We start from the raw sequence: 12,815 nt of genomic DNA on the forward strand, positions 1-12,815 counted from the left end.
TCAGTCTGCAGCTTTTTGTAGCTTTCAGCTCACTGTTTTCTTCATCAGTCAGTTTGGTTTAGTCCCAACAGCTCTCACCAACCCTCCATATAACTCTCCCTCCCTCACTGTACACTGCTGAAGGGCCCCCGTTTTCATTATCAGTTTGAAATCCTCACCTTTGATCAACAGAGTGGTGTTCATCTTTGAAGACTAAAGGATAATCCATAGACCGGTCACTCTTCATGGATACACAGCTGGGTTCAGGTTTTTCCAGCTTCCTCCTGATAGAAACACAAGATAAATTCTGCACTGAACCCACAAGATATTTGTAACATTTTCTATGATTCATGATAATCATTTAATTGTGACACTCCTCAGTGTATAGTTTAAAACTGTATTCAATGCAGTGTGCCGTAGGATTTTATTCTGTGGGGTGACCACAATAGTTGGTAGTAATGTGGTCCAATAAGTAGATGCATACGTGTAAATACACATTCAGAAATTCCCGCCAGAGGTGTGATTGGGGGGATAGTGATCCAGCTCTGTAACGCCTTCAGAGGTAGAAACAGAATTGTAAAATTGTCAAGACTGCTCAAGGCCGGATCGATGTGAACCAGCGGAGCCAGTAAGATGTAAAATAAGTAACGTATCATCAGAAACACGGCCCTCACTTGATTCCAATATTCGTGGAATCTGTATGAATATCCTAAGATGAAAAGCCAGCACAGCTTTTATACAGCAATATAGAGTGAATTTTGCGGAAACAAAGTCTGAAAGGAGCTGGTGAGTGTGAATAATGATGGTGGTGATTGGATTACTGAGCTCTGACATGGAGAAGAGTCCTGGACAGTTAGAGATCCTCATCTCACCTCTTAGCTTTGGTCTGGCTGTCATGTTCCTCACACAGAGTGGTTTCAGAGGGAGGGTCTCCCTCCTCTCTGTCCTCACACTGATCCATAGCAGAGTCCACACCTGCAGGGAGAGATTCACTCTGTCACTGCAACAACACGAGAGATGAAGACACATGAGCCTGTCTGCGTCAAAGAAGCTCAGGTGAAACAGGTGACCAGCTCTTCTTTTCTGTTAAACTCTCTGATATTTAGTATCCTGAACACAAACTCAACATTAAAGTGTGAGTTCATTCTTCAAGACTTTAGCAGCAGCGACTGTTTCCTTTCTGATTTCTTGTCTACTTTACATTTCATTTATTCCTACTGTAACTGGTGCAGAGTATTTGAGTTCCAAATATCAAATATTATCGTTAATAACATTATTATGGGTCATAAGTGCACAACTAAGTTACAGGTTGCTCAACCTGCTTCAACCAGATAAGAAGTTGCTAACAGCTATCTCAACTAGCCAACAACCAGTTTATAACTAGTTCAACTCAAGTATAACTAAATTATAACTATCTTAATTATCCTACAAATAGCTTAATTAGATTATAACTAGCTAGGAACTGGCTGAACCAATTTACAACTATCTTACAGGCAGTTCATAACCTACAACTAATTCATAATAAGCTTAACTTGCTTACAACTAACTCACAATTGGACTACAACTAGATAGACTTGATAATAATTAGCAAAAAAACTGTCTGAACTAGCCAACAACTAGCTCAACTAGATTATAACTGGTTAAAAAAATTGCTCAACTAGCCAACAACAAGCTTACATGATTTATCATGGAAAAAAATACTGAAAAAAAACCTGTTGTTTTGTAGTCAGTACAATATTGTGGTTTATTGTAATTAACTAAGCATTCATTATTATTATTAATAACCAACATTATCATTTTCATTTAATAAAACGTTATTACAGTTTAATGTAAATAGTGTTGATAACCAGACATACAGTAATCATGATTAACTGAACATTGATTATTGTTCATAAGTGGACATTGTTATTATTCATAACTGAACATTATTGTTGAACGATGAATGCTTTATTATTTTATTCATTCATTCATCCATTCATTACCATTAACCGCTTATCCGCATTCGGATCGCGGGGGGCTGGAGCCTATCCCAGCTGACATTGGGCGAGAGGCGGGGTACACCCTGGACAGGTCGCCAGACTATTTTATGCTGAACTAAATTATTGTGGGAGGTCAGATGTTCTCTTAAGGCAGGGCTCTACAATGTTTCTAGGGTTTATTGATGCGTCCAAGGCATTTGATAGAGTAAATCACCATAAGCTTTTTACTAAACTCATGCTTAGGGGTGTGCCTGGATGCATCATACGAATCCTGGTTTACTGGTATGCCAACCAAGGTATGTGGGTGAAATGGGGAAACAGCCTGTCCTTTCCCTTCAGTGTAGGCAATGGGGTACGGCAGGGGGGGCTTCTGTCCCCAGCCCTGTTCAACCTATACATGGACAACCTGTCAAAGCAGTTGGGGAAGTGTAAAACAGGTTGTCTGATAGGGAACAATCTGTAAAACCATCTGATGTACGCAGACATCAGATGCTGTTGGATATATGCTCCAAGTATGGGGTTGAGTTTGACGTACAGTACAATGCAAAAAAGAGTGGTGTATTGATATGTAGGACCAAGGAAGATCAGAAGCTGCACTTCCCAGTGTTTTACCTGTCAGGGCAATCCCTCTGTGTATCTAACTGTACGAAATATCTCGGGCACATCATCACTGACAAGATGGAAGATGATGCTGACATGTACAGGCAGAGACGAATGTTGTATGTCCAAGCAAACATGTTAGTCAGGAAATTCCACTACTGTTCTGATGATGTGAAAGTAAACTTGTTTCGTGCTTAATGCACCCCTATGTATGCAGCCCCATTATGGGTCAGCTACAAAAAGGAGACCCTGCGTAAACTTCAGGTAGCATACAATGACTGTCTGAGGATACTAGTGAAAAAGCCCAGGAGTAGCAGTGCTAGTAAGCTCTTTTGTGACTCAGGGCTCAGCACTTTACAGGCTCTCTTGAGGAATCTGATGTTTAAATTTATGTCTTGACTTGATGAGCCACAAAACTGTATTATAATGATGCTCACAAGCCCCAGGTGCAGCTCAGTCAGATATCAATCATATCTGTGGAAACATTGGTATGGGTGCCTTTTAAAACTCTCATGAATAAGAGTATGTTTGTATGTGTTTATGTATCTGTTGTTTTTTTTGTATGTTGTATGTCTTGCTCTAGAGCCTGTAATAAAGTCATATATATATATATATATATATATATATATATATATATATATATATATATATATGTATATATATTATTATTATTATTATTATTATTATTATTATTATTATTGTTGATAACCTAATGTTATTGTTATTTCACTAAGCTATCAGTTATTGTAAATAATAGCACATTAATATTGTTAATGGTTCAACATTATTTTTTTAAATAGAGTTAAAGCTGATTTAGATTTAAGCTGGTTTGAAACCTTATAAATAAAAATAATAATCTTGACCCAAATATAACGTGTAATATATTTTATATTTTAAAATATGTATCCTATTAAAACATTTCATACACTTTTGTATTTTATTGATAATTAGATATTTTTTTCGATGACGATGACAAACATATAACATTATGGTTGTTGTATGTACGATGACGTACATACAACAACCATAATGTTATATGTTATCGCTTTATCAGTTACTGAAATGTCTTTCTATTATAATTTTACTTTAGATTTACTGTTATTACTGAATCATCTTATTTATAGGTCTAATGTATTATAGTAGATGGCATCATATTACTCCTGTGTGATTAGTCTGCGTGCTGCAACACCTGAATTTGTTCTCTGAATATCAATAAAGTTTTATTAAATGTTATAAAGAGAGGATTTACTGCAGCACTTTGAACTGCATGGACCTCATAAAAATAATAATTTATTGATTTTTCATCTTAAATACATTCATTAATAATTGATAGTCCAAAATAACACATAGCCTACATGAAGCATTTCAGTAGTTTGACAGTTTTTTGTACTTTGAGTATTTCCATCTTGTGTTCCTTTCTCCTTTTACTGCACTACATTTATCTGACTGTTACAGTTTCTCCACAGATGAAGATTTTACAGACAAAACAAAGAGTTTATAAAAGCTGATGTGTTGTTGAAGTTCAAGCTGCCGTATATATAAAGTCACAAACAAGCGACTACTTTAATATGTTTTGATAAGTGTTTAAACTTTAAAACACTGTTGAACACTTAACTGTAAAAAACAAAAAACAAAAAACAAAAAAAAACACGATTATGAACCTTGTAGGCGAAATCCAGGCATTAAAGCAGCTGAACACGGAAAAAGACAGAAGAATTACCTTTGTGGAAAAACGAGTGGACGACCCTGAGCAGGACGAGCTGATCATCAGTGGAGTGAGAACCAAGCACAGACCATGTGTGGGTGTGGAGGCTCCAGCTGAGGGAAGGGCTGCCGGCCGGGGAACGGAGGAGACCGAAGCCCAAAGGGAATCACTGGAGCAACAGCGAGGAAACTTTCTGGACACTACAGGAGTTACAAGCGACTGCGACCATATCCAAGTTTGCTACACATTATCCAGTAAGAACTAAACTACACCGCCGGCGACAGTCCTCCGCTTTACAAACAGAAAAAACAAGCACTAATAAAACGTGACTTGAATGACTTGACCGCAGTCTCTTAAAACAAGGAAGGAAACTTAGAGGAACGGATGTGTATATCAATAAACGCTTAGGTTAACTAAAAAAAATGCAGACGTCGCTAGAAAAGCTCGTGTCCTGAAAAACCTCAAAATGATTCAAGCAACTGTATGATTTACATTAACCCTCTAAATCTTGGGCTATTATGTCCTTTAAAAAATCTGTTAAAAATCTTTACCATGCCATGTTGGTATCAGTTTTTTTCAGTGTTACCTCACCTATATGTCCTGATAATTAATCTTTAACTTTGACTTACTTGATAAAACCCAAAAGAAACAAAGGAAAACATAAAATCTGATCTTGAAAGTTATACTTCAATACACAGAATTTTAAATGTTGCAAACCAGTTTGTCCAATAATGGCAGACAGGAAACAAAGGAGCTGGCTGAAGTTCAGGAAGTAGTGCAGCTGTGCATAAAGCCAATTGTAGTTTATAAGTGGTTGACAAGTGGTGATTTTATCTTTCTTGTACACCTGTCTTAAAATGTAAGGGGTACTGGAGCTTGGTTGGGGTGGTGGGACTGCTTGCAGCGGGCGCCGGAAAATGTCTTTGTGCTGCTGTAACACCAGGGTTTGTTCTCTGGGGATCAAGTAAACTGTCTGAGTATGTTGGTGCCAATTCTGCTGTTGTCGCACCTCTTGGTTTGCTATTTTTTGTTTTACTAGTTCACTGCTAATTTGGCACCCCAATTATTACTGCTCATTCTGCTATTTACTCTCTGCTGCTCTCCTAGTTTTGTTGCTTCTAAATCCCTTTAAAACAAAAGCTTGAGAGCTAACAGCTTCCCCTGCGAATGCAAAATTACCAAATAAAACATATGCAATGTTAGTTTATACTCTGGCCGCAACTAAAGACTATCTTCACAGTCGAATAGTCATCGATTATTGAAACGATTAGTCGAAAATTCATATAAAGAATTGCACAATTACGTCATGGCTCTTATTTAACTATGAAGATTTTACATTTAGTTGGAGGTTTTTTTAAGCATGTGCTGACTAACAATAAAAACAATAAATATGAGTTTATTCAAAAAATGTAAAAAAGGTCAATAAAAAGAATCAATGCTCACTATTTTCATAATGAGCCAACAGGTCTACAGATATGAATATTAATAGTCATTAAAGGATTCTTCCATTGAAATCCTGAAGTCACATATGTTCATATGTTCTCAATCATATTTTGTTTTGATTCTTTTTCTGATTTTCCTGGACATGTGTTGCCTTTCAGCGCCCTCAGGTGGTGGAAAAATCCTACAACATCCTGACATCAATGCAGCTTTTCAATGTATGGGCCATAATTGTTAAAGACTGACTAAAATGCCATTAATACAACGAGAAACTTGAACAGAATTTCAACTTTAAAATACTGAGGTGGCATGTTAATGTACCTGTGACCAAGGTAAAGCTCCATCAGGTACAGAGCACACAGCAGACTGTACAAAGTAATTTTGTTATTTGCCTTCACACCCACAAACACAACTGTATTCCTGGGTTGACACTATCTGGCTCAGGGTTTTTTTAGGTGCCATTTTTATTATATTCATTAGATTAAACATTACTTCCATTAGGGGGGAAATAGAAACTGATATAGTCAAACTTGTAAAAATAGATTTTAATAAAGGACTCTAAAAGTCTATGATTTCTCTTTGTGCAACACTAAAATCCCTGTCTGTACCATAGACTGTATAAATAAGATCTGTACATAATGGTGGATTTATCTGTGTATCTGTGAGACATGTACAGCTTTACATGTGTCCACTTATAGTACAAGAATTATTAGGACACTGTAGCCATAACATATTTTCTAAAGATAAGAGAGGTTACATTCAGTATATGGAAGTGGTGAATATGAGTGTTGTGTGATCTCTGCAGCTGCAGAAATGAAGTCTGATCAGCATGTTATCATTTCTCTAAAACTCCCTCACTTTTCAGTAAATAAATACAGCTAATGCTGAGTTATAAGGTTTGAAATATTTACAAATGTGTCACTTTTAGACAGCCTTACTTTCTTTACTATATGACAGTATGTAGTAGCATCAAACTCTGCTTTGAAATCAGTGTTTTTTTCTTAAATATGTAATGGAATTATATGTGCAATATGTAAATATGTTATGAAATAAGCAGGAATACTTTGGTGACAACATCAGTTAACATATAGTCTTCGTTGTGATTTTACATGTATTATTGTTTGTCATGTGTTTGGCCTCATATTGTGACATGAACATATGATATAAATACAGAGGTGATGTGCAAAAGAAAATGCTAATGCTATTAAGACAGACACAAGGACAGAGTGAGACAGCTGCTTGAGCATGTCAGACAATTCATAACATTGAATCAAGGAGGATAAATCTGTCTATTTAATGTAGCCTCATTAACTTCAACCTTTATTATGAATGAATTTGAGTGTCTTGAGTTGCTTTAGAGAGTAGTATTTATTGAACTTTCCATTTTGTACAAGTATGTTTACCAGAACCCTTTTCCAGATCACATTCAGTTTGTTAGATCTATATAATACAGTTAGATCCATATGTTGAGTTATAAAATGTGAGTACATGAAACACCTAAAAAATGATTGCAGCTGCATAACTTGCCACCAACTGAATAATGAGCATTATTACCCCTGAAAAAACGTTTTTACTCCAGTGATGATTTCAACCACTTGGATCCTTTTGTCTGGAGCCCAGAGAGTGTAAACACACTGCAGCTGACCAGCAAATAAAGAAAAAAGCTTAAACTCTTTGACATCTCATCAGAAACACACAGGCTTCTTCATCATGTCAGGAGGGGGCCAACTGGCTTAAAGGATCTATACATTTTATTTAAAGTTTATAGTTTTAAGCAGAAAAGGCAGAATTAAGGCCTCTATTCAGGTGATGCTAATTGCAACCCACATATCAGATGCAGAGAATAAAGTGGACAAACTTGAAAACCAAACATGACATTTCCTACTAAAACATAGTTGACACCTCTCCATTCATTTAGTCAAATACACAATAGAAAAATAAAAAATCTGTACAAAATTAATAAAAAGGCAGTGCAGATGAATCAGAAAACAGTCACTTAATAACATCTCTATATAAAACCAATCAGTCATAGAAACACTCTCTGTCTAATATGTTCTTTACAGCTATAATGTGACAGAAGTTTTACAGTAAATGACAAAACAATCTCAAAAGGTTTCTCTGCTGTTAGATTCTTGCAGCTTGTTGAACTGGAGGTGTCAGTACTTCTCACAACATTTTCTCTTCTGTTGACCCACATGACATCACAGTGTGCAGGGCGATGTGTCTGCCATCATGTTTCTGGATTCAGTTTCTCAGCGAGCTCGACAGGAGCTGTAAGGTCAGAAACAGACTGTTAGTCATGGCAAGACCTTTTAATGTTTAATTAGTAGAGCTGACTAGTAGTGACTCAATCACTTAGGAAATGGTTATTTAAGGTATCAGGAAAAAATGTAAAATACTACAAATAAAAACAAGTTCTACTTACGGGGTTGAGGGTGATTGGCTGAAAGAAGAAATTAAATAATGAATTCATTTTTCACAGTTAACATGCCAAAAGATCTTTTGTTCTCATTCTTTCATATAAATTTATAAATACATCCCATTTCCTTTTAACATCCCTGTAGTGTGTGTATTATTCTGTAGATATGTTTTACTGTTACTGGTGGCTGCTTCAGATGTTGGTGCACTAATAAATGTTCATATTTTTAAGAACAAACTTAAGACTTATCTTTTTAATTTGGCTTTTACTTGAACCATTTTTAAATATTTTTCTACTTGTCTATTTTTATATATCTATTTTATCAGGCTTTACCTTTTAATTATGTATTTTTATTATTTTCATATTTTTTATCTAGCTTATTTACTTTTTATTGGTATTATTATTATTATTATTTGCTTTTGTTTTTATTTTATCTTGCCTTATCTTACTTTATTTTTATTTATTTTATATAATTCATTTCTAACCTGCCTCCAGTGTTTCCTCACTGCTCCACGTTGAGATGGAGCTTCCTCAGTTTGTGCTTTGTTTATAATAGGATGGGTGGATGGAGGGTGTTTGCTTGTTTCTATGTTTTATTATTATTATTTTTGCTTTCTTATTTATGTGAAGCACTTTGTGTTACATTTCTCTTGAATGAAAAGTGCTATACAAATAAAGTCTGATTGACTGATTGATTGAAATGTTGCTTCAGATAACAGCATCAGCTCAGCTCCTCTGAGTCTCTCACCTTTCTTCTTTTTGTAAACCACAAATCCAACAGCAGCAATGACGACGGCAGCAACAACAACAACCACTGCAGCAGTAATGTGGGGGGTCCTGTTACTGGGCTCCTCTGGTCAACAAAACAAAAAAATTAAATATCACGATTGTGCTGTTTCCACAAAGGTACAGGATTTTTATTTAGCAGTGAAAAGTTAGTAAAATGTGACAACTGAGAGAGAGTTAAACTGACAATGAAGCCAAAGAATATGTAAGATAATCAACTCACCATTGTCAGTTTTGCTCCAGTTGGTCCTGATCACTGCTTTGTCCAGTCTGGTGACACTGTCCTCCTTCACAGCAGAGAACTGAAACACACACTCGTACCTGGTCCAGTCTTCAGGTGTGACTGATGAAAGGTCCAGGTCAACAGTCATCTGGAAGGATCCATCAGGGTTGGGGAGGATCTCTCCGAGGTCCACGTCCTCATGAAGCTCCTCTCCATCTTTCCTCCAGAACATCATGGCTCTGCCAGGGTAGAAACCTGTAGCGTGGCAGCTGACCGGAGAGGAGGGAGTCTTCTGGAGGAGAGACACTGAGGGAAGGTCTGCAGAGGAAAGAGAGAGAAAACAGAGAGTTTATTGCAATGTACTGTATTTTATGTCATGTCAATATAACTGTGTGTAAATGCAACTGTTAATAACGTTTCATTAATTATACAAAAAATGTATAACTTGTCCCAGCCCATTATTATTGAGTGTGCTTGTAAGAGCACACTATATACTATAAACCGGGCTTCTTCTTATTCTTACGTTTCTTCCGTGATTTTTTTCGGTCGACTACTCCTCCCGGAGTTTTGGTCGCACATACACTAAAAAGGTATTAAATTGACTGGCTAGGCCATGACAAGTGTGCTATGACTTCTAAGGATTTCAGCAAACAGTTTTCAAATTATTTGGCAAAAACACACCAAAAAATCTCCCCAATGTAACCTAATGGAAAGGCTAGAGTGGATGACATCATAGCTAGAGTGCAGAAGGAGAGAAATTAAAAAATAATAATAATAATAATTTGGAAACTGCGCTTGAGGCCACAGATGCCACTCCATAGAAATAATTTATACATAGACACTTAGGAAAATAACTATAGTTTGGGCATAGGACGCACAGATGTGCCACCAACACGCACCCACAGCCTCATAAACCGCCATGCTATAAAGGCGGGAAAATTTCTGGAGGAAAGCAGAGGTACCAGTTTCTTCTGATCACTCTAAAAAAACGTTTTTAATTTTTCTTCACAAAACGCACATGTAGACGTTCAGGAAGAACTCAGGATGCTCAAAGTGAAATCGGTTCAATGATAGGAACTACGGTTTGGCCAAAAATCCTTTCTTGTCTGAGGGGCACTTTCAGCATTTTTTCTCTCTCTCTCAGTGGCGTAAAATGTCACAGGAGCAGCTGCATTTGATTGCTCTGCTCTGATTGGTGGCAGCCACCTGGCCCTGGTTGCTTGGCTACCAAAGCCTGCCTTTTTCTTACTATTACACTCCAAAACAAGCTTAATGGGTTAATAATCTAATTTAAATGAAAGGGAAGGTAATAGAGATGAAGAAAGGTGTGAGAAGAAGTATGTTTACTATAAAGTTACTTTAATTAGAAACAGAAGAGATGTATTTACCTGTTCTCTGGAGAACACTCTGCCCATAGTGTAAATACTTTTTCAGCCACATTGGACAATAACTGGCAAGATATCTCTTCCAAAAGACATAGTTATCTTCAGATTTGTCCCATTCCTCTTTAATGATTTGACCCCATGGGTTTAGAGCGGTCCATGTCCCTGTCTTCATGTCAAATGACATAAAGTCCTCTCCATTATAAGCATACAAGTTATAACCATCTACATTTTCAGTCTCATGATCCCATTCACAGTCCACAATCTGCTGGTTAATCTGAACACCTGAGAGAGAGAGAGAGAGAGAGAGAGAGAGAGAGAGAGAGAGAGAGAGAGAGAGAGAGACTTTTTAAAATTTTAATTAACTTTTATTTGCACAACATCAAAAAACATATTTTTCATCAATAGCTGTGAAGCTGGCCTGAGACTAGGCAGCCTGATCCCTCTCCTAAATGGAACAGGACAGCTCAACCCTTCCCCAGTCTACCATACACAGCAAGCATCACTGTACATCAGCTTCCCCCAGGAAACACCTCTCATTAGAAACATGGATCTGTCTGGATGCAGTAAGATTGATCTTTCTTGACACCATCTGAGACACAGCAGTCGTCAGCCCGTCCAGAGACCAGAAAAGTTAAACATTTTCACAGGCGGTAAAATCATGTAATAATTTTATATTAAAATGCCAAATACATATCAACCATCTGTTTTCCTTAAAACCTGAGACAAGACTGAGCAGGACTGAAAATGTGGCTCCACTTGTTTTCAAACGTGTTGTCCTCATACATGTCATAGAGACAGTGCTTTCACTGAACTTGTTTTATTTCAAAGGTATTTCATGCCAAGAACAGATATCTCACTGATTGTGGATAATACAATGGTGTTTACATAGGCTACATGTTTAAATCTTATTTATACAGTATGTGGTTATATATACAGTATATGGTTTAAATACATGTTACAGGAATAGTTATTGACATTAACTATTCCTTCTTTAACTAAAACTTAGCCCTCCCTCAAAATGTGACAAAAGTGAAAAACAATAAATGTATCTGCCCCGTAATTAGGAAGTGCTCCAATAACATTTCTTGGCCCAGAGTAGGCCTCCTACACCCTCTCAACAAGTTTCATGACATCAGATGCTGGCAGACACACACAAAAAAAAAACTGAACTGGAAACTTAACCTCCTTGTTGGAGGTAATTATTAATCCCTTTAGAATACCATGCACTTAAACTGTAACAGAATAGATTTCCTAATATTTTGTATTTAAAATATGTCACTAGCATTCCATGAGGTACTCCCCCACCCTGGTCATCATTAGGTTTCTATAAAAGCACATTTAAAAAATACATATATCAACCTACCTCCACTTTCATTTGTGTGTTGCTTGATAATGTCAGTTGCAGCTTTGTATAGCTGGTGATAATCCCTGGAGCGCTGAAGCATGATTTTCCCAAAACGTGGATGATCTTCTATTATCTTCTTTAACCGAGCTTGTCTGGGTTCATTTGCTTTTATGTTGCTGTCATAGTAAGCAACATTCACATCATCAATGTTTGCTCTCATCATAAATTCTGGGATGTTTGGGACTCCAGAAGACAGCATGATGTAAAACACCAGGGAATGTTTTGCTGTGGAACAAACAGGATTCAAGAAATTTTAATGTAATTCCAATGTTGCTTCTCTTCCTCCTCCTCCTCCTCCTCCTCCTCCTCTTCAACATGTGTACATCTCCAAAGCAGCATCCACCCCCCACCTTACACATGAGCCTCCACCCTTGTCTGTCACAGAGATGGGGTTGAGGCACTATGGAAAATTTCCTGTGTAGTGCCGGTGCCAAAAATAAAATGTCCAGCTGAACTTAATGACTACAGGCCAGTAGGCCTCACTTCTCACATCATGAAGACCTTGGAGCGGCTGATTCTACGCCTACTGAGAGCTGAGTTCAAAGACAAACTCAACCCTCTGCAGTTTGCATACAAACAACACATCGGAGCGAATGATGCTGTCCTCTACATGCTTCACTGTGCCCTTGCACATCTGGAGGAAACTGGTGCTTATGTGGGAATCGTGTTCTTTGATTTTTCAAGCGCATTCAACACCATCCAACCCAACATACTTAAAAACAAGCTGACAGAGATGGGAGTGGATCTTTCCTTTATCTCCTGGATCACAGATTACCTGACAGGAAGACCACAGTATGTCAGGTTGGGGAACTGTGTTTCTGGGACATTAATGAGCAGCACAGGGGCTCCACAAGGCACTGTTCTGGCTCCATTCCTGTTCACACTGTACAGAGC

General features: G+C 37.3%; 1 protein-coding gene and 1 long non-coding RNA gene across 2 annotated transcripts; both read right to left on the bottom strand.

The window, feature by feature from the left end:
* Positions 1-157: 157 nt before the first annotated feature.
* Positions 158-4,548, bottom strand: LOC131958727 (uncharacterized). The gene is made up of 3 exons (XR_009389261.1): positions 4,279-4,548; positions 852-954; positions 158-263 (listed from the first exon to the last, which is right to left on the bottom strand). It is a non-coding gene; the product is annotated as an uncharacterized LOC131958727 (long non-coding RNA).
* Positions 4,549-7,271: 2,723 nt separating this feature from the next.
* LOC131993952 (major histocompatibility complex class I-related gene protein-like) lies at positions 7,272-12,555 on the bottom strand. The gene is made up of 8 exons (XM_059360030.1): positions 12,449-12,555; positions 12,277-12,296; positions 11,880-12,146; positions 10,520-10,798; positions 9,132-9,449; positions 8,871-8,975; positions 8,129-8,146; positions 7,272-7,974 (listed from the first exon to the last, which is right to left on the bottom strand). The coding sequence occupies exons 1-8, from the start codon at positions 12,553-12,555 to the stop codon at positions 7,934-7,936; spliced, it is 1,155 nt and encodes a 384-aa protein (XP_059216013.1). The 3' UTR covers positions 7,272-7,933.
* Between the last annotated feature and the right edge of the window lie 260 nt (positions 12,556-12,815).

The sequence above is a fragment of the Centropristis striata genome, chromosome 20 (genome assembly GCF_030273125.1).
Source record: "Centropristis striata isolate RG_2023a ecotype Rhode Island chromosome 20, C.striata_1.0, whole genome shotgun sequence".
Classification (NCBI taxonomy): Eukaryota; Metazoa; Chordata; class Actinopteri; order Perciformes; family Serranidae; genus Centropristis; species Centropristis striata.

Excerpts from the sequence above, each read along its gene's own strand:
- LOC131993952 (XM_059360030.1), bottom strand. The coding sequence starts at position 12,555 with ATGTGCAAGGGCACAGTGAAGCATGTAGAGGACAGCATCATTCGCTCC. Across the intron at positions 12,297-12,448 it reads GTCTTTGAACTCAGCTCTCA|ACAAGGGTGGAGGCTCATGT; the intron begins GTAGGCGTAGAA and ends TCTCTGTGACAG. Across the intron at positions 8,976-9,131 it reads CTGGAGCAAAACTGACAATG|AGGAGCCCAGTAACAGGACC; the intron begins GTGAGTTGATTA and ends TTTGTTGACCAG.